Here is a 22808-nt window from a genome sequence, read left to right as displayed (position 1 = left end):
CATCTTTTTACTAAAATACTGTGTGTGATTATGTTGATAGAGATAAATCAATGGTTTAAAAACAATGTTACTTACACTGTCATTTCTTTATATATTTCTCTGGAGAGGGTTCTTCACACCCAGTGTGTTGGCAGCTTGAATATACTCTGCATTAGTTGGACACCTGGCAGAAAGGTAGAAACAAACTCTAAATTATTATTATTATTTTTTTTGTCCAATCGTCTTCATAGATTGTGAATTGATCATAGTACAGTTGTAATAGCAGAGGTGGTAATAATTATTATACTTACAGGATGTATTCTGTACTCTATTGTACAAAAAGGACGCAGATATAAGCTATCATCTCTGAAGGATTCCCCATCGATGCGGTCATCGTTTTTTCTGTCAACAACAATAAACTAATTACTAAAGCTGCAAGATATAACGCAAAGGAAAAATTATCGAATTGTAACAAACTTATCTTAATATACATATTTGTGGTATATGAAGTATAGATAAACATATAAACGATGAATAATTACCTCACGTCTTATCACCGCCACCTTGTCTAAGGAAATTACATAAATGTATATTTACTGCTGATTGGCCAGCACAGTAAAACCTTTTGGCACGACCCTACCTTTCGACACGCCCATTGATCCAGGCTGCAGCTAACCGTCTCACAAAGTTACGTCACTGGAACGTTATTTGGTATGTCGCTGCGACGGTGCGACCAATATGGTCGCCACGACGGATATGGGAATCACAAAGTTACATCGCTGGAACATTATTGTACACTGCTGTTGTACACTGAGCATAATGGGTTGATCTTTTATAAGTTTTGATAAAACCCCTAAATAAAGAACCAACATGGTTTAACAAAACAACATAACTGAGAAATAATCTTTATTGGCATTTTAAATCACCACATAATTTACAAATAATTTCAAAATCAGTGTTATGACATCCAAAATGGCCCAAACTTTTCTTTCAGGCTAAAAGAGGAACCAGAGTAATGAGAAATAGAGGTCATGTAATGCGTAATACTTCTGTGTGCACATTTCTGAACCGTTTAGGCATTTAAAATTAAAGAAAAAAAAATTCCTGAAAACACATTGAAGTTTTTCATATGTCATTGCGAAGTTTCCCAAGAAAAAAGATTCCCTGCAGCTCCATCTCTGATGCAAGCAGGAGAGAAGCCCTTAATTGTGCCAACTACATACATGTTCTCATTTCGCAGGCCATTTAAATGTTTCTTACTAAGTACCAATAGACACTCATGAACTTAGGTTTGTTGTTCATTCAAGGTAAACTGGAGTAGAGAAATTAATTTAAAAGAACATAATTAATAATCACCATGAGGACTGAAAAAAAGAAAAAAATTGGTACTGGCTAGTACAACTGCTCAAAATGGTCAAAGTCAGTAGATTCAGTCAAAATGCTGTATTATACCACCACCACCAAAAAAAAGTTTTAATCAGTCTGTTTTGTTGCCCAGTAACAATATCTAAACAGCGTCAAAAAACAACATACTTTTATTTTTAAACTGAAAAATATATACAACTTTAAAAGGGGTTATATGATGCTTTTTTAAAGATCATTATTTTGTGTATTTGGTGTAACAAAATATGTTGACATGCTTCAATGTTCAAAAACATTATTTTTCAAATACTGTACATTATTGTACAGTTAATAATGTTCTTAGTTTTACCATCAGTTCAAGCCCAAAAGAGGAACAGAGTCTTGTGGCAGACAGTGATGAAGCTCCTATGTGTTTGCAGTACACAAGCCATGGACGTGGCTCCTCTGTTTGACTGTCTGTCTGTCTCTCTCTCTCTTACAGACGCGATGCACATAGTTACAAAACATATTTCCAGTAGCTGAAACAGAAGCCCTAGCTAAGTCAGTCGTAGCATAGTCAGAATTACCTCCTGCGGTGGCGTGTTTAAACAAGGTGTTTTAGAGGCCATGGCGGAGTCTTAACTTTGATTAAGAATATCTCTTTGGATTTGAGAATTTAGTCTTTGCAACTTTACAGATCTTCTTCATGCACCAAGAACTTGTGACACTCCAAAGAGAAAGGAAAATTTTTAATCGCATCATATGACCCCTTTAAGTAAATTTTCTTACATCACTGATGTTTATTCTTATAAACAAAATAATGTAGTAAGAGAAGCAAACTTAACTGAATATTTATTTTGTGAAAAGACTTATTTTTTGTTTTGTTTTTGTTTTAACTCAAGATCAGGGAAAAAAACTTTTCTTGGTTAATATACAGTATGATATAGAATACTTTAATTTTCAACATCGGGTATAAGTTATGTCATTTCATGTGGAAATAAAATGGTAAGCAGTTGTTTGTAAACCTTCAGCATCTACATCTTTATGACTTCAGAGATGATTTCCACACACTAGACTTTGAAACAGATGACCTCATAATCAAAGCCACCCGGAAGTTTAAGCCTTCCTACCTGACCAAAGAGTGGATTACTCAAAGTCTGGAAACAATACAAGCAATGGAATATTCCATCCTCTAAGAACTACAAAGGAAGGTCAAAGCACAAAAAGGAGGAGTTATACAGGTGTGCGGTCGATAAGTTCACATGCCCTGGTGGTGTTCGATCAAAAGCACAGATCAAAGTCAATCCAGGTTAATTTCTAAGGGAATCATACAGAATATCAAACCCAATTCAAACCAAGGCCAATTTCAAAATAAATAAAATTGCAGTGCAATTTGAATCCCTCATTTTGTAAGAACATAAACAAAACAAGACTGTTGTACAAAAAGTATCAAATCTAAATATTTAAGGAACTCTTATGCCTCTTGAATTATTAAAATGCAAAAATAATAAAAAATAAAATAACATTTTTGTTAGTCAAACCAAGAAAAGCATTCAGAGAGCGTTTGAATAAAACCACCTCTTCATGTCAGACTCTCTGATAAAATGTCCACAAAGGTGCAGAGGATTCTGTCACATTCACATTCACGTTATGCCCTCTGCTGACCATGGCTTCAAACTGCACCATCCAACCAAACAACCTCACTTTTTGAATAGACTTTAATAAAGAAAAGAAATCCTTAGAAACAAAGAAAGATGAGCAAATCGAAAGTGAAAATAACTTTGTACCCACCTCATGGGAGCCAAAACAGTAAAGTTCTGTATCACTCAGATACCTTCAGCCAGCCCCCATTATCAAAAAGTCTCGTACAAAACAGCTTTGGTCCAAGAGAGGGTGTCAACATTCAAACATGAGGTAAAATGCTCAAATGTGCAAAAGAAAGTAACAGGCTTTGAAAAAAAAGAAAGGAGAGGCAAATTGAACTGAGAGAGAAAAAGAGCTGGGGAAAAAGTGTAGTGTGGAAATTTATGAGAGTGTGAGGCAGTCGGTGAGATCTCGAAGACCTGTGACAGGAGGTCACTTTAATACTAGAGTGGCTTCAGTGCCGTCTTTCTTCTTCAGATAGAGGCCGTGGGTCAGGTGATGTTCTCGACGCAGGTAGGCGTAGAAATAATCGGACACTAGGAGGATCTGTGGTGGTGTGAAACAGCTTTGAAATTGACTTTGAATTTGAAAACACATGACACTAGGTTCATGTAATCTGTAAACTTTACAGTGCATTTTCAAAGTTTTTTTTGTTTATCTCAAAGACTTGTTGCTCAAAGAGTGAGCAAAACAGACAATGTGCCAGCTATATTTCCAGTTGTGTTTAGGTGAATAGGCTTAACAAGGTGAGAACCTTTACCTGTCCAAAGTTGAAGAGCAATGTGATGGCGTAGTAGAAATTAGAGTTGGCACTGCCAGCGTATATCCACAAATGCCAGAGTACAGGAAAGAGTGCGGCGCACGCCAACAGCACACATGACACCAGAAAGATGTTTCTCAAAACTGAAATAGAGAGAAAAAAAAAGAAACGCATTTCTAGAATTCAATACTTGTTGTTGTTGTTGTTGTTAAGAAGCTTGATAGCAGATTTCAGCCTTATCTAGATGCACAAATACAAACTGAGTGCATGTCTAAACAGGCTTTAACTGAAACTACGCTCAAAGAATTCAACTGGGAGATCGACATATTTCTTCACAAAGTTCTACAGAAGCTTAACTCTTTGCATGTGTATTTACTAAATAATTTGAAGTCACAACACTGCTTTCGGCTGCCAAGTGCCGTGCCTCAATTAACACATTTTACCATGTTTAATTTTGATTTTCCTATGAAATAAGTGCAGAAAATGTGAATTTATTTATAAAGGTGCTTTGGAAGTGTGCTAAACATATCAGAATATACTCCACATTTTTTCATTCTTAGAGAAAACAAGAAAATCCCACACACTATCAACTTGCAAAACAATAAAAGAAATACTTTAATAGCAACGTTTCGATCGTATGATCTTAATCAGGCAAACGTTGCTATTAAAGTATTTCTTTTATTGTTTTGCAAGTTGATAGTGTGTGGGATTTTCATTTTCTCATATTTTGACTACTACATCAGTCTTTTTTCCTACGCACCTATCCATGACCTACAGGTGTGCGACGCTAAATGATCACTGATTAATTCTCAGAGAAAAAAAGTTTGGGGTCAGTAAGATTATTTTTAAATGTTCTTGAAAGAACTCTCTTATGCTCAGCAAGGCTGCATTTAACATCAAAACACAATATGTATATATATATATATATATATATATATAAATAAAAAATTTTTCCTGTATGGCAGTGTATCTATGTAATTTGTAATTACAATTCATAAATGGTATAATTTAAGCACTTTTATAATAATAAAGAATCAAAATTGAGTATTTAAAATTATAAATCGAGGTTCTGTTGCCTTTCTTTGAGCTTATATATGACGTGTACTCCTAAAAACTGATAAAATAAACTTTTAACATTTTAAATTGACTTATTTTCTAAGAACATTAACACAATAAAAAAGTTAATCACACACACAAAAAAGAAAATGAACAAACAGCACAACTGATTATTATAATAACTAATATTCTTATATTTTAATAATATTTTTTTCAATAAAATGCTCTCTAGAATGAAACTGTCTCTTTACATACTATCACCTGTTTCCGACAAGCAATAGTAAGTAGCAAATGGTTCATGGTTAAAAAAACGAAACAAAAAAAACATTCCTTTTGATATGCCTTACTCCATTTATCTGTTTCAATATTAAATCTTTCAGCATATTTAAATGAAAACTGATACTCACATCTGTAAAGATGACTCCAGGCCGGCAAAAATGCCATGTAGAGGGCGACATCTCCCACAGTAGGGTACGACTTAAAGATGGAGATGATGGCAATCTGCATGAAGATGAGGAACACTGGATGCTCCCTGTTTGATTGAATTGTTTACCCATAAGAGTGCTATACATGCTAAATAAATACATCGCTCTTGTTCAGGTATAATGCAGGACCTACTTGAGTTTGATGGAGAGCGGGATGGTGTAAAAAAAGACATTGATCTGAAAGACGCAGATGAAGAAGAGACGGAAATGCTCAAACATCTCTGCAAAGAAGTACCAGAAGAGTCCGATGTTTGGAGTCAGGTCAGGAACAGATAATCTGTGGAATACACACACAGTAAATATTTGAATAATAAATACACATTTAAATAGAAGTTTGCGGTGTATGACTGCTGACTGACATGAATCCATAGACAGAAGGGATGAAGTCCCAGGAGCCCAGGAGGAAGAAAGAGAGTCCAGTGATCACCACAAGACTGCCTACATATATGAACGCATACTGAAGAGTGAAGAACCAGAAACTACTCCTCCTCAGGTTCACTGGGATATATAACCTCTGAAACAGACAGAGAGAGAGAAGCTTCATTTTGGCCATCAGAGCAACTGAGTCGGCATTAGTCTGAGATCAGACTCTCACCTGCAGGAAGAACAGGAGCGCAGGAGCAAACAGGGTCAGAGGATAGATGGACTGATATGTGGCCAAGGCCAACAATATCCCACTCAACAAGGCACTACCTGAAGAAACAAGAACACCACATATAGCAAGCCACATACATTATTTCACACTTCATATAATTAAAAAAATATATTATTATTACCAATGTTTAAAACAGGTGTGCAGATCAATATTTTTGTGGAAACTGATACACTTTTATCAGCATGACTTGATAACTAGTGATATTGGTTTATTGTTAACCAATAGACTTATCTAGATGACTAGAAAGTTCAAAAGAACATTAATGTGAAATAGCAATATTTGAGCTTTTGTCTTATTATCCTTTCTGAAAAAAAAAAAAAAAAAAAAATTAATAAATCAATAAAAGAAATATTATTGATCCCTAACTTTTGAATGGTAGTGTATATTACAATACTTGGCAAGTGGGTCTATGATACCAAGACAATACAGACCCAAAACGGGCATACTGTTTCACTACATACATCCTCAAAAGTATGTACTTTAACTTCACCAGCAAAGGTCACTTTTGAGAACACTCACCTTTTAATGTACAGAGAATGAAGAGCGCAATAATGGCATTGTTCAGCCCACAAGTTGACTTTGCCACACAAGACAGGATGGTGAAGGGATTTAACAGATAACTGAAAGACAATTAGACAAATCAAAACGTGTGCCTTACTTTTATGGCTGAAAAAAGTGATAGCATAATTTAAAGCCTGATCAGGACTTACAACATAGCAACCTTGAGGGGGATGTAGAACATTTCCTTGGGAGAGCGGAGGAGCTCCAAACAGTCGGCGGGATACCGGTCTGATTCCAAGGCATACTTCTGTTTTCTAAACTACAAAGTACACAAAGATGCAAGATGTGTTTAACTATAAAATATTAAAAAATATATAATATCAAAATACAATTAAAGTGACCCATTATGGATTTTTGAAAATTACTCTAAGTGAATGAAAACTTTTACATTTGAAAGTGCACCGTGTATAAAGTTATTGTCTCTCAAAAGAGAGAGTTGACTCTGAATCATTGAAACGAGTCATTTTAAAAACAAATCCCAAGTCATTTCATGTTGATGTCAACATCAAACATTAGCATATTGCCCGACTACTTATTGGTCTTTTCGTGTTGATCTGAATGAAAATGCGAATTAATTCTTTGCCATTAGGTGCCGCTTTTGGAGCGATAAAATAACAGTTTACCCGGTAACGGTGTACACCAAGCAGCACTGCGCTCACAAACGCTGCTTTATCAGGCATGATGAAATGAAAATGAGACCAATCGGACCAATCACCGCAGATTAGCATCATGCAAAGGAGGGGTTTGGAAAAATGAACCGTTAAACGAATCGTTTGCGAGTTGTTGAGCAAGTAAGGTAAAAATAAATGCATATTATAAGACAATAAAAGTGTTTTTTGACCTTGCATGCATATCAACCTGTTGTTAGGACTCCCAAAACCAAAATATGAACCTTTCATTACCCATAATAGGGCCACTTTAAGACTCTAACTTATGAAACATACACACATATCAGCAACAATACAAGTGATAACTTACCACATTCTTGTTATAAGTCTGAATTGACAGATAAAGAGCCACTGCTGTGATTCCATCTGCTATCTGGTGACAAACCATTAAATGGGTAGATTTACATGCGTACAAGCAGTTAATTTTACAAAAACACAAACACACAGTAATAATTATGAACTGTGATCTTAATTCATAGCATACTGGAAAATTGCATGGTAAATCAGATTTGGGTTCGTCACTACCAACTGCCATTTCTGCAATGATAAAAAACTAAATCAGGACTTACCATAAAAACAATCTCTGCATAGTCGACCAGAAAATGAAAGAGGTATATCATAAAAGGTGTCTGGAAGAAATAAAAAGAACAATTAAACACTGACATCCGAGTATAGGCTTGAAATGAAAATGGATCAAACAGAAACTTACTTCATGAAACACATCTCCTGAGTAAGGCGAGACCCCCAGATCCAACAAGGCAAGACCCTCTACAACTGTTTAATCCACAAATCAGTCAAATTATGCATTTAATAAGCAAATAACTTGAGGACATTTCACCATTATATGACCATCAAATACATAAGTAGTTACATAAGTGTATTCAGGGCAGTTCAGTGAACGATAGTGATAACAGGTCTGTAAGGGCTTTTCTATTGGAACAACGCCCAAAAAACACATCACTTCAATATCTATCAATATTTGCCAGACTGTTTAAATATAACATAGATGATGGATATTGGATGATGGACGTAACACGGATTTCATGTGAAATCAAACTTAGGAGCAATCTGAAGTAATGCAATCAATTCAGTACAAGACATAATGTAAATAGATATAAAGCTGGGCTGTGGAGATCAAAATCTGCGTATTTCATTGATGCTGTGTATTTGGGATCAGATATATAAGTAAACAATATGTTACCAACAATAAATGACTCAAAAATAAAGCATGAAAACATGATGTGCTGAAAATGTCTTCATTTGACAACTCAGCAATGCTGCCATGCAAGAACATACCATCAGTATACAGCATTTCCATACAGAAAAAAAGCATTAACATACCTCGTTTCCACGCATTCAAAGGCGACACCACCTCGACTCTCTCTGATATTAACTCCGCCAAACTGGATCGGAATAAAACGGCTCTTATTGTAACAGCCACTATCAGCAGGAGTGTTAAAGGCGCCGCCATTTTTGTCGCGAGGAAGAAGCTGTCAGCGCGATGCACGCTGGGAAACGAAGTTCACCGTCACCTTCCAAGGAGAAAATTTGAATGAGAATAGATGACAGATTTAAATCACATACTGTCTTATCTTCCCAGTAACAATACAGCAAAACATAACTCATTCACTGCTCTTACAGAATTTATTTTTCATGACCGCATCTCTTCTTTATACTGTTCTTTTTTCCTTTTCAGTGTGTTTTATTATTGCTTTGGTATTATTTTAGCAAGTAAAATGTCAAAACTTCAATTGTGTTAATGTTCAAACAAGCTGCTAAGCTTAAAGACTTTTTTACTTGACCTTTTCCTACATCTAAGAAGTGTTCCATCTAGACATAAATTTAGTTTTAGAATAATAGCTTTTCATATCGCAATTATTATAAAGATGCTTCAGAAATCTTTCTATTATACTGATTTAATATCAGTTTTGGAAACAGTTGTTATGCTTTTTTTCAGGGTTCTTTGATGAATAAAAAGTAAAAAAAGCAGCATTAACATACCTCACATTATTCTTCAGAAATCATTCTAAAATGCTGATTTATTATAAATGTTGGAAATATTGCTTAATATTTTTCTGGAACCTGCATCAGGATTACCTGATGAATAAAGTAGAAAACCGTTATTTAATTAATTTATAATTAATTTTGAATTAATTTTTAAATGCTAAAAATATTTTTCAATATTGTTGTTTCTTTTCTGTATTTTTGTATCACACACTGCTGTCGTAAGGATGATCGTATATAAAGAGCAGCGAGAACATTGGTTAGAAGAACATTTCCTGTTTTCTACAGTAATTCATGCAATTTCGACGTGAGGATGAATAACTACTGTACAGGGGTCTCATTTATAAAACTATGCGTAGGATCTTTACTAAAAGTTTACGTGCGCCCAAAAGCCAAAAATGGCGTACGCCAAAAAATATTCCGATTTATAAAACCGTGCGTACGCACACCTGTAAGCAATGTTCCCTTTATAAATCACAGATCACCCGCAGATGTGCGTACGTGAACCAGCCTCATATCCCGCCCTGTACACGCCCATTTTTAACCATAAATAGTCAATGCAAATCACCTCATGATTGCTGATCAGCATGTAAATGAGAGTGGAATCCCATATATACCTGGAAAACTGGCATGCGACCCGCCAATTAATTAATCCAAGAAAGTGAAAACGTGCATTTCTGTTAGCCTAATTTTAATAATGGCGACAGGTGAGAAAAGAGGAAAAAAACGTAATTTCTCAGATACTGAGATTGAAACACTTGTAGGGGAGGTGGAGGCTCGGAAAACTGTGTTATTTGGTGGCCACAGCAGTGGGCTCACTAATAAAAAGAAGCAGTGCGAGTGGCAAAGTATTGCTTCTGCCGTCAATTGTGTCAGTGGGACAGAACGGACAGTTGCAGAATTAAAGAAAAAATGGTCCGACCTGAAGGTATACAATTTTTTTTTTTACCAACATATTACATTTGTGTTTTATTAGGCTATATACCTATATAAATAGCAATATTGATTTTCAAAAAGTTTTATTTACATGTGCTTACAGTATGCAAAATATGTGAAATAAAGATTCTCATTCATTCAAGGTGGAGGCAAAGAGAAAACTGTCCTCCCACCGCCAGAGCGTGGCTGCAACTGGTGGGGGCCCATGTACAGCTGATCTCACATCAGTGGACAGCAAAATCGCGGCTATAATTGGGGAGGTCAGCGTGTGTGGTATTGTGTCGGAAAAGGAGGGAGACACTGACGTGACTGAAACCACAGAGGAGCAAGGTTAAACCGATTTTTAATCATTAACGCTGTACATTTGAGTGTGTGGGGTGATAAATGGATAAATGTTGCCAATTGTTTGTCCTCCAGTCCTTCCGGAGTCTGAAGCTGTAAATGAACAGGAGGTTCAGGGTGAGGGGTTCTCAGATGCAGATGCACAGCGTCCGGCTCAAAGCAGTGCCCCTTCTGCGTCTGGCACGTCCAAAAGTGGTCGGGTACTCACTGACGCAGTCCTGCAGTTACAGCGAGAGACAATAAACGCTGTCAACAGGGTTGCAGATGAGCTACGGCAGATGAGAGAAGTGATGCAAGAAATTGCACAATCATTAAGATGCAGTTAAAACATGAACCTTGAGTTTTGTCTTTCTTTACAAACGCCGCATGACATCCTCACGGATTCTTGCACCTCGTTGATATCCCTCTTGTCGGCCAGGGGGCTGTGGCTCGGGGTCGTAATGCTGGGGTAGAGGGAGATCAGGAGGGAGAGGAATACCGTTTCTCAGTGCTATATTGTGCAAAACACCACACGCCCTGACAATCTTGCACACTTTTGCTGGATGGTATAAAAGTCTGCCACCCGAGGCATCCAGAGCACGCCATCTGCATTTCAGGATGCCGATGGCACGCTCCACAACTGCGCGGGCACGAGAGTGGACCTCGTTATAATGAGTTTCCTCTGCGGGTTTAAAAATGGGGTGAGGAGCCAGCGTCTCAGGGGGTAGCCACTGTCGCCTGCAGGTTATAATTATATTAAAAACAAAATTGTTACAGTTTCTACTTTTTAATATTGTTAAACTCACCAAGAAGCCAGCCATCACGTACTGCGCCTGCATTTAGTCTGTTCCCTACACTGCTATGTGTCAAGATAAAGGAATCATGTGTTGAACCAGGCCAGCGTGCCACAATGTTTGTGAGGGTCATGTTGGAGTCACATATGATTTGCACATTAATAGAATGCACATGCTTTCTATTAACATAAGCAAATTCATTTTCAGATGGTGCCCTTATAGCAACATGAGTGCAGTCAATTGCGCCGATTACATTTGGGAAACCAGACATTGCTGCAAATTGCGTTTTAATTTCGGCCTGTTCTCGCACAGTGTAGGGGAACCTGATGTATCGACTAACCATATTAAGTATACCATTTAAAACGACAGATATTATGGCACTCAGGGACGGCTGTGATATACCAGACCTATAGGGTGAGATGATAGATTCCAATAGAATTATTTCATATACAAAAAGGTCTTAGAGACAAATTTGAGGATTACTTATAGTTTTTTTATATTATTAATTTACCTGTCTGCCAATTCCCGCTGGAAACAGCCGGTTGCCAAGAACCCCAGAGTGGTGAGGACTTGTATTTGGACTGGGATGGCATGGTTCCGGCGTGTTGCCCTCTCTAATACTGGACCCAATTCAGCACATAGATCCAAGAGCACAGCTCTAGGGAATCTAAATCGGCTTATTAGCCAGTCATCATCATGGGCCAGGAAATCATCATGGTCCCTGAAAACTCGTTCTCTCCTTATTCTGCCATTAGCGTAATCCTCCAACAGTGCCAGGAGTGCCATCATGAAGCATTACATACCCGGGTCACCGGAGAATTTATATGTTTCTAGCAAATAGACTGACCTTGACAAAATCACTTAATTAATTTGTGGGCGAAAATTTAAGACGAAAATGTTATAGTGAACACATGCTTCTTGACGGTTTTGTAATGAACACCGTAATAGTTAGGACCGATGATGAGTAGCGATTGTGCTTCATGACTGTATTTGCAGACTTTGACATTTTATGATATAGGCTATGTACATTAAGGAAAATATTTCCTTTTTACACTGTGTTCTGCAGTTCTCTAATAAAAGGGTATTTCATGCTATTCTGTAGGCTATCACATGTATCGCGCCATGTCCTCCTGTGCTCCCGTTGTGGACAATGTGACTGTAAGGCAGCGCTGATTATTATTTTATTTTACTTTTAATACATTTTGAATTACGTTTGGATTTTACTAGATGTATATAGCCTAAAACAATCGGCACAAATAACACTGTTGGATTTAATCTTCATGATAATGTGGATATAACGTATGAAATGGAGTGAAAATTAAATGTCATTCATTCTTATAATCGTTCTTCTCACATTTATTTTCTACAATCTAACTTCAGTTCACGACCTCACCATCGGTGTCGCCAATTCCCTTTGTCTCCAGAATGTGCGTACGCACGGCTCAAAGTTTGCTTAAAGGTGCGCACATTCTCCCGTCAAGTTTGTTTTTTATAGATCACAACCTTTGCGTGGGAACTGGCGTACGTACGTTTCCAGCCCCGTTTTGTGCGTACGCACGCTTTATAAATGAGGCCCCAGGTCATTTTCGCTCAAATATGGTGCAGGATTCAGAACCGACCACAAGATGGCAGTGGATGAACACTCAATCGCTTCTGTTCAACAAGGGCACTAGATGGTAAATGAGATTCTTGTATAAACTAAGTTTTCTAAATACATTTTTGGTCATATGCAGTCCAGCTTTATGTCCCATTTCAGTCTTTCTGAACCTATCAAGGACATGCTGACCCAGAATGAGCCACACTATATAGACCAAGAAACATTTATGGATACAATGTCACTTTATGGGAGAACCATTGTCTGTTAAATATGCCACATCAGCCAGTGGAGGCTAAATGGAGCTGATGGGGAGAAGATGACTAGATTACTGAGAGTGTGTCATAAACCAGAGGATCAGGTCATTTAAAGATGAGGTTGATGCACACAGGATCATGAGGGCCTCAGCGGGGAGGCGGCAAAGTTCAAGGTCTGAACCAAGAGAGATGATGTTGGTAGAGCGCATTAAATCCTTCCCCTCCAGACACAGTCTAGCCCCTCTTTTTCACTCTGGGCAGGGCTGGAACGGGCCGCTGAGTGGAAAAAGATTATTAAGAAACCATGTTGACTGACACTGGCTCACCCTTCTGAAGAGTGGCAAAAGCACTGAGGCCAGGTAACAGCACGTGGAGAGAAGCTGAGCAGTGAGTCGGTGAGATGTGGATAGAGTGGGATTAGAAAAGAGAAAGTTCAGGATGAGAAGAGTGACCTTAGAAAGAGCAACAAATAAGGATGTGTGACTGAAATACATTTTTAATATAGCATGCTGAGCTTCGTGTTCTGGTGAGACTGAATTTCTTTATATTTGGAGTCCCAGAGACCCCAACTAATCTACAGTTTGAGCTGGTTCTAAACTGGTTGAAAGCAACTAGCTCCTGCTCAGGACCAGCTCAAATCAGCAGCCACACTTCAAAGCATACCTAACCAGCAGATGCTGTTTTTTCAACATGGCTTAATCAGGTTAGATGCCATGTTGAATTGCATGGATCTTGTTTCACAACTCACAGCTTTCAAAACTTTTTCTTGTAGTATGTTGCAGTATTTCTAAAATCTGGTCAGTAGAATGTGCAAAAATAATTTGCCCTCCACGTTCAGGTTGAAAAGCCCCAGCAAAAATGAATGTCAACTGCAAACTCTAATTTAAGTCTGGCTTTATTCAGGAATAAAACAACCCACTTTACATGATCCAGCAGTTCCTGTGGGTAAAATCTTAATTTCTTCCATTTCACAGAAAAATGTGTCACATTGTGGAAATCAAATAGACTGTGAATGGATTGCATGATGACTTATGCTATACAGTATATATAATTTCACAGGTTGAATGTGAGTTTTTTTTTCAGCGTTTTCTGTAGTCATATCATTAAGTTACTGACCCAAACTTTAGAATGTTTGCTGCAACTTTGAAAAGGATTCTTTGAAAGGATGAAAAGCGTTACACCAGAAGCAAAAGTCAGACAGTTATCAAAGGCTGCGCTCACCTTTCAAACCCCTGCCAGTGATGTTTTCTCCATTCTCTTGCCTTTAATTCAACAGGAGTCTCTTTATGTTTGACTGAGGATAACTCATTTCATCCCACCTGAAACTCTGTGTATGTCTTTCCCTCTCAGAATCTCAAGTGTCTGGCTTGCTGAGCGTCTTAGTGTATAATAGTTTGTAAAAGTTCAGCAAATAAAAATTATGTTTTTTGTTGACAGAATTAATAATATCCAGAAGAAAAAGGTAATAATGCAACAATCAACTTAAATGCACAAATCTCTTTTATTTATCAAATTTTGGCCCGTGACCAAAACTAAGTCATAATGTCACAATGACGTCATAAATTGAATCCAGATGAAATTTCTTATTATTATCATTGTTTTTCATACTGACCACAAACTTTTGGACTGAATGTACTTCAGTATTACTCACATCACCACTACTGGCATTGTCTGTAACACTGGGTCACTAAATCCCCGGCTGTTCCTTTAATATTAGAGATCAGAGTCGGAGATAGATATCATGGTGGACTGCCACAGTTGTTGCTGACAAACGTCTTATATGGGAATCAGGCCTTTCCTTCAGCATTATGTTTACCTGCATATCTTGCACTGGAAAAACGTCTCAGGTTACGAATGTAACCATGGTTCCCTGAGAGGGAACGAGACACTGCGTCCTCTAGGGGTCGCTTTGGGGAACACCTTGTCGTGACCCATGTCTGAAGCATACTTTGAAAAACGCCAACGTGTTGGCCGGCGACAGCCTCTGACGTCACTACCGGCACGACTTTATATACGCGCCCATAGGACCCGTCACTTATCTTCTTCGTGAAGCTTGCGTACGAAGCATGGCAGGGAGTTAGAGGACGCAGTGTCTCGTTCCCTCTCAGGGAACCATGGTTACATTCGTAACCTGAGACATTCCCTGTCAAGGGAACTTCGAACTGCGTCCTCTAGGGATCGCTTTGGGGAACAGTATACCCACGCCGCCATGCTGAGGGGAGTGCAGGCCAGAATCATGGCAAACACTAAGTACCAACTCTACCATTTCACTGCGAGTCGCCCCTGGGACGGTTAGACGGCTGTCAATGACATTATCCCTTACAGCCAAATGCCTAAGCTACATACCCAACTTACCTGTAGGGCCTCGGCCCGGGGTAGAGCTGAAGGCTTGGAATCACGAAAGATTCCTTTAAAGGGATACGGCTAAGAACCTAGCATGTTCTTTACCAAGTCTTGCCTGTTACACAGGGGCTACCGCTAGCTTTCGCAAAATCTTGCCGAAAGAGCTGTCTCAACAGTTCTCTAGTAGCAACGCCCTGTTCTAGTATCAGAGGATACATGGGTGGAGTGGCGCCCAAGATGAACGGGGCTTTAACCGACTCAAGAAAGGGCACGAAGCAACCGCGCGAAGCCCTCACCATATAGGATTTTAGAAAGAACGCAGAGTACTAGCGTGCGAACTTACCACAGTGTGGATTTCAGAAAGTGTGCAAAGACTTCACATGCACACTTACCATAGCATGGATTTACAAATACTGTTCTAAGGAGGGGCTCTCGTGGCACTCTGATAGAGCAGCTCATAGATGGAATGGCCGGGGAGCAGAGCAATTGGAGGAAGAAATGTACCTCGACCACGCCTGTACCATGGCGACCTTGCGTGCACACTTACCACTTACTTGGATTTCAGACAGTGCGCAAAGTGTTCAGGTGCACACTGACCACCATGTGGTTTTGAGAAAGTACACAGGCTTAGCGTGTGTACTGAGAGCTTCCTAAGCATCGCAGAGGCGCTGGATCGCACGGGAGAGGCCAGCTCCAATTTTCCAAACCTCAAGCGAGGGGAGCATCACCTAAGGCAGTACATACAGAAAGACTTCCGTAACTACCACCTCCACCTTCCCATTGGACGTCGCTAAGTGGCCAGGAGGCCCCTCAGGGTGACCCCGCTTACGGGGCGCCCCCTTTTGGTCCGGACCATCAGTAAGGTGGTTACTATGAATATAGGACCAACCAAAAACATCATAGGTCCAGCATAGGAGACTGTTATGTGAGAAATTTTCCACCTAACCTCGATCAGGTGGAGAGCTGGTGGTTACAGGGGAAGTAGGCAGGGGAGGATAAAAGCAGAAGTTAAAAACATCCAAAGGAAGTGAGTAACTACTTAGGTATCGCTCCGATCCGGACGAGAACGCTGCCTCGTCTGAATCACATCCCTCAGGTCCTGCTTACCTCTTCGTGACCCACGATTCCTCTTGCCCCTGCCCTTAGGCGGGGGAGGAACACGAGCCGCGACACTAGCCTTCGGTGCCCGTCTTTGATCCTCAGATCGAGATGGGCCAGGACCCCTTTGTTGTTCGGGCTCAGACCTGGACCTTCGTGGAATGAAGGATTTAAATGCAGCTGAGCGTGCCCTTTCCTCCCTGAACTTTTCGACCACCATCTTGATGGAGGTACCGAAAAACTCAGAAGGCGAGACCGGAGCATTGAGAAGAAACCCCTTTCTTCCGTCCCGATGTCTGCCAGGTTCACCCACAGATGTCTCTCCGTTACCACTATGGCCGCCATAGACCTACCCATGGCGGAGGCGGCCTGCTTGGTAGCACGGAGAGAGAGGTCTGTGGTGCAGCGCAGCTTGGCTACCTGGTCAGCTGAAAGGCCCTCGCCTGCATCCAGGTCCTTCAGCAGGTCAGCCTGGTAAGCCTGAAGCATTGCCATCGTGTGCAACGAAGCCACAGCCTGACCTGCTGCTGCGTATGCTTTACCATTTAAGCGGGATGTATCCTGGAGGGGCTTAGATGGCGAAGAGGGAGATTTAAGAGAGGATGTTTCCCCCACAGAGAGATAGCTAGCCAGCGTCTCGTCTACAGGGGGCATCCTCTCATAGCCATTTTCGTGCATGCCCTCGATATTAGCATAACTCGTATGCTGAAACCGATGGATGCGAGAGGAAAACGGCCTCTTCCATTCCTTTTTGACTTCTGCATGTAAGTTAGGCAAGAATGGAATGCTCACCTGGGCTGGAGGGCTATGGTCAGACAAATAACGCTCATCGAGGCGACCTCGCGGCGTCACTTTTCTGGCACGCTTCCATGGCAAGTCTAATTTTGCCATGGCACGATCCACAACCTCTAACAGCTCCCCATACGCAGGGAAGGAGGATTGAGAAGGCTCAGCCTCAGCTTCTTCGCCACTCTCAGATATCTCCTGCTCTTTCTGGGTAGAACCCAGCAGAGCACTAACTTCAGTATCAGAATGGGTTAATGACAACGCATCTTCCTCCTGAAGTTCACTCTCGTCTGCCGCTGAAGAGTGTGAAAGGAAAAGTCCCCCTCTACACTTCTCAGCGAGATCCACCTGTGATCCCCACGAGCTCATTCTCCTCAGTGCCTCGGCAACTGGTTCCCGTGGGAATCAGATGGCTGTCCCTCTTTCCTCGAAAAGAGAGACAAACGAGAGCAGAGCTTTTTCACAGAAAAACGCTCGCAGTGCACGCAGATTGCTCCCTCAAGGACATTGCACGCGTGCTCTTCGCCCAAACAAGAGACGCAAAGACTGTGTGTGTCATCATGTGTCAAATAACGCTGACATGGATGCACACACTGTTTAAACGCCTTGCTAGTGGATGCCATGATAACAATGATAGATCACTCTTACCGTTTTGGTCGTTTCTCAGATGCACGCTTCAAACAAAACAGTCAATGAAGACGAAGAAGATAAGTGACGGGTCCAACGGGCGCGTATTTATAGTCGCGCTGGTTGTGACGTCAGAGGCTGTCGCCGGCCAACACGTTGCCATTTTTCAAAGTATGCTTAAGACACGGGTCACGATGAGGTGTTCCCCAAAACGACCCCTAGAGGACGCAGTTCGAAGTTCCCTTGACAGGGAACATTATCAGTAGCTTCATTTTTCTGGAAAATCATCATCATGATCATCATTTACTCTCCTGTAGTTAATATCCAGGACTATGGTTATCTTCAAAACACAAATTAAGATATTTTATAATGCAACCTGAATGTTTTCTTTGCCTTCAGTGAAAAAAATCAGTTGAAATATGGTAAAATGTATTGAAATCTAAGGAGTTTACAATGATTACCTTGCATTTTAATGTATTTTCAAATTTGTCCAAATTTTTTGTCCAGACTGTTATTTTCTTTTCTTTTCTTTTCTTTTCTTTGCTTTTCTTTTCTTTTCTTTTCTTTTCTTTTCTTTTCTTTTCTTTTCTTTTCTTTCTTGGATGAATGTTCTGTTCTGAAATGTTATGCATTTAATAAGCCATGCCATTTTGGCTAATTTTCACTATTAACTGTTGTCAATCCTTCCTCAAATTTCTATGCAATGCTAAAAGTGGAAATTATGTTACTGAGTGTTGAAGATTTCACTGTGATGTAATAAACGTTTTAAAATGTTTGACTCTCAAGAGTGTAAAAAGCTTAATTTTCTTTCCAAACAGTAATTCAGTGACATTTAACACAGTAAAACCACATTCTTAAGGTGAAGATATTGCTTAAGATTTGTATTTATCTGGATATTTGATTTTAAAATATGTAAAAATGTTAATTAATCCAAACCGATTTAGTTATCATTTATGATATAATCATGTAAAAATATTATATTGATATTTGATTGAAAGTGTATTTTTAGTTTCAGTTTACTAGAAAATAGATTTGGTCAAACTTTATTTTTATTTACTTTTTCAGTTGAGAAAAAGTAAACCAATTCCTTGAAACAAGTTGAAGCAATTATTATAATTTTTTTAAAAACTTTTTTATTCAATGATAATTTTTCAGTGTAGTAATTATTTTTAACAATATGTTACATCATTTTTGATATTATATTTTTATAAAATAAATGCAGCCTTGGTTAGCATGAGTGAGTTCTTTAAAAAATATATTGATATATATATATATATATATATATATATATATATATATATATATATATATATATATATATATATATATATATATTATATTTCAAAAGTATATAATATTTTTGTGTGGCATGTAGGGAGTACTCACATTGGAACATTTTTTGCCATTTAGATGACTGGAAAAATATAGCTGTAGTAGCTCCACTATATTTTTGTAAGGGATATAAAGTGCAGGTATGTGAATAAATATATTATGGTCAAGTCAAGTCAAGTCATTGTTCCTGTAAATATTTTTACAGAATCTTAAATTTAAATGACATAGATATCTATCCACACAGGTTCCTTGACATTATAGTTCTATAAACCACAGGCTATAAATTGTATATATATATATATATATATATATATATATATATATATATATAGGGTCTTCATTCACTAAACACAGAGACATCCCATTCACAGAGAATTCCATTCACTCAAGAAAAAAAAGGTACAAAAGCTGTCATCTTTCAAACACATTTAGATACTCATGTGTACATTTAAGATAGTAATATACCTTTGTTGTGCTAATATGCACCTGTTAGGGGTAAATATGGCACAAAGGTGTACAGCACTGTAACAATTTTTAGGTAGCATTTTGTTTTAATGGGACAGCCTTAGACTATTAAACTAGCTATGATGTGACTTGGTGTGGTTTATACAAATTATTATGAATAATAAATGCATTAATTGAACATTGATGTCTTTTATCATATTGCAATAATTCATACGAGACCATGTGTAAAATGAGTTTTCCTCAGTTTTGTGCCAAAGAACACCCCTACCCGTGGTAAAATCATTGTAACACACTGCCACGAGTGGCTGATTGCTTTAATCGAATAATCTACGGCACTACGGCTGCCTCAGTCGCTCTATTCACAGGGAGTTTTCAGAAGGCACCGTGGCAAGACAGCACGGTTAATGTCTACTGTTAATTTTTCTTCGTAATAGAACTGTCAGTGGGAGACACGTGGCAAAAAGAACTCACTCTGGTTCAATAGGAACAGAGTTTCTGCACGTCGTGGGGGAAAAACGAGACACCCACTGGTTGGGGGAAATGAAATTCACACCGCCTGCCAAGCACTGGGGCGATTCATCACCTCTAAACTGTTCTGCTGCGGCTGGTGTGGAATAATTCACCGCTGGGCGACAGGTCAGGCCATGACAGGAGTGATCGCACCTGCCCTCTGCTCCTGACCTGTGTCAAACACCCGAGAGACACACCGCCGGGTGTTCCCTGTCTGGAGTGAAGCTATACTCGAATTAACCCTATTAGAACTAAAGACCCATGACCCCAGTGATGAGATAGATACAGAGACAGATACAGAGACAGATAACCTGTTAATGTTGAAACTTTTAATTAGAACACACAAAGAAAAAATAAATCATTATTACACAATATTATCAGTTTTTTTTGTTTACATATCAAAAACCAAAACCAAAGATATTACATGAAAAAAAAATATTTTATATGAAATAAATGTAAAATAAATAAAATGTATATGAGTTCCTGTGGCTCAGTGGTAGAGCCTCATGTTAACAGCGGAAAAGGTTGTGGGTTTGATTCCCAGGGAACAGACATGCTGGTAATAAATTCAAATGTATACCCTGAATGCACTGCCAGAGGCTTTGGATAAAAGTGTCTGAACATAATAAAATACATATTTATGCATGAATGATATAAACAATAATTTTTGACAGGAGGTAAAATAACTTTTCTCAGAACATTTCACTTTTTCCAGTTTCAGAAGAAAAAAAAACATGGTATCCAGTAGCCATTAAGAGATAGTTGGAGACTTGCTAGGTTTCCAGTGGAGCAGAAACAGCGCCCAGCTAATAAGGAGTTAAATGATAAAATATCCAATTGTTTAGAATTAAGCTGGGACCAAATCTCTGGTACAAGAGCATCAAAATGAGACTGATGATGATATGTTTAACTAGTTTATTTACATCACTAATCCTTAAAATTAATATAAATGATTAATTCATAATTAAGTATTTTATATGCTTAGCCAATAGAAATTAACTATAGTAAACTAAATATGGGGACTGTGTGAAAAAACTTTTTTTTTTCTTTTTTTTTTATAATTTATTGTAAGTTCCAACTTTTAAAAAAGCATTCCCAAAAGATGGTGAAAGAAAACTTTTGTGGTGGTTAGTGCACGACCACGCAAAACTACGCCATATGGTCACCACAATAATATCCACCAGACAATAACAAATAAGTCTTTTTATTAATAACAAAATAAGAGAGGTATCCTATAAAATTTTACACAAAGTTTTATGGAGTTGCTTGAACTTTTCAATTTGAGTATTGAAAATGTATTTGAATTCTGTAGCAATGCCAAATAATTTCTTTTATGTATTAATCCAAAAACTTTTTGGTTGGATTTTCCTAATTTAATTTTTAGGTGGTTTGGAACATGTATACAAATTTATCTGCATGATGTTGTATTTTTTTATTGATATATTTATTATTATTCTTTGTACAGGACAATGCTGATTCCAAAAGTATGATGCGCTTTTTTACACTTTTAATTTTACTTGGAAAATATCACATTCATGTGAAAAATGAGAGATTAAACAATATGGTAATACATTAGACAAAATTTTGAACAAAAAAGCAAGAAAGACCTGTAAAGCTTTTTGTTCCTTTAAATTGTTGTAATTTTACCCCTGGCATGAATTGTTTGACTTTACATCTTCTTATGAATGTGAATTTGTACTTGTTGCAAGTAGTAGGCTATATGCTTGTACAAATCTTTGTATAAGTTTTGGATAAAAGAACTACAGAAAAGCAATAAAATAAAATAAAATATATGCCGGAAGTGCCATAATGGCGCTTTGTGGGGACACAATAAAACCGGTTCCAAGATGTTAACACCTGCTTCACGGTACTGTACATCCACAAAACATAAGTTAATATGGATATTATATCACTTGTTTTGTATTTAAGACGTTTTTTAGTTTAGTTGCTCCAGGTGAAATAGGGCAGTTTGGCTTGCACGAGGGAAACCATGACTGATGGCGACCAGAAAATGACTGACAGAAAGTACTATTAAGTGTGACTTCACTTGTTTGAGGTGAAATCTGAGGATTGGCACAGTTCTGGGTCAGTTATAGCTGCGTTCTGCAGAATGTTTGGGTGAGTTTGAATTTTAATTTAAAGAAGTATTAACTATGGTACTACTTTAGTGTACAAATATAACATCTAAGTTACAGAAAATTCAAACTCTCCCTTAAGAAAATGTCTTGCTATAAAACTCATAATGAATTTAGACTTTTTAGCATATTTTATTAACTTAACTGCTTTATGGGTTGTATAACAATGGTGGGCATGATGGGTAATGTTCTGTACCCTTTCCTTTGTGTTATTCAATAAGTTTTTCTTCCCCCAAATGAATATCTGAAAGTAATAACACAAACATTTATAGCTTATTTACAAAGAGGCAGAAAAATAAATTCATGTGATTTGCAATCATTTGCCCACTGCAGTCATTTGTACATTCTGTGTGATTCCAGTATTTCATTTTTCCTGTATTTATGTAACAGTTTCTTATTTCCTTAGTTTGATTATTCTTCTTTTTTGTTATTCCAAAGAAAAGTAAACCATACAGGT

At 38.2% G+C, this 22808-nt stretch overlaps 1 protein-coding gene across 1 annotated transcript; it reads right to left on the bottom strand.

Moving 5' to 3' along the window:
- Positions 1-2734: 2734 nt before the first annotated feature.
- Positions 2735-8679, bottom strand: pigu (phosphatidylinositol glycan anchor biosynthesis, class U). The gene is made up of 12 exons (XM_059559762.1): positions 8491-8679; positions 7859-7923; positions 7719-7778; positions 7460-7522; positions 6631-6740; positions 6440-6540; positions 5861-5958; positions 5625-5779; positions 5399-5542; positions 5188-5312; positions 3725-3867; positions 2735-3510 (listed from the first exon to the last, which is right to left on the bottom strand). The coding sequence occupies exons 1-12, from the start codon at positions 8618-8620 to the stop codon at positions 3397-3399; spliced, it is 1308 nt and encodes a 435-aa protein (XP_059415745.1). The 5' UTR covers positions 8621-8679; the 3' UTR covers positions 2735-3396.
- Between the last annotated feature and the right edge of the window lie 14129 nt (positions 8680-22808).

The sequence above is a fragment of the Carassius carassius genome, chromosome 10 (genome assembly GCF_963082965.1).
Source record: "Carassius carassius chromosome 10, fCarCar2.1, whole genome shotgun sequence".
Classification (NCBI taxonomy): domain Eukaryota; kingdom Metazoa; phylum Chordata; class Actinopteri; order Cypriniformes; family Cyprinidae; genus Carassius; species Carassius carassius.
Note: the sequence above shows the minus strand (reverse complement) of the source record. Positions and strands in the feature narration are given on the sequence as shown.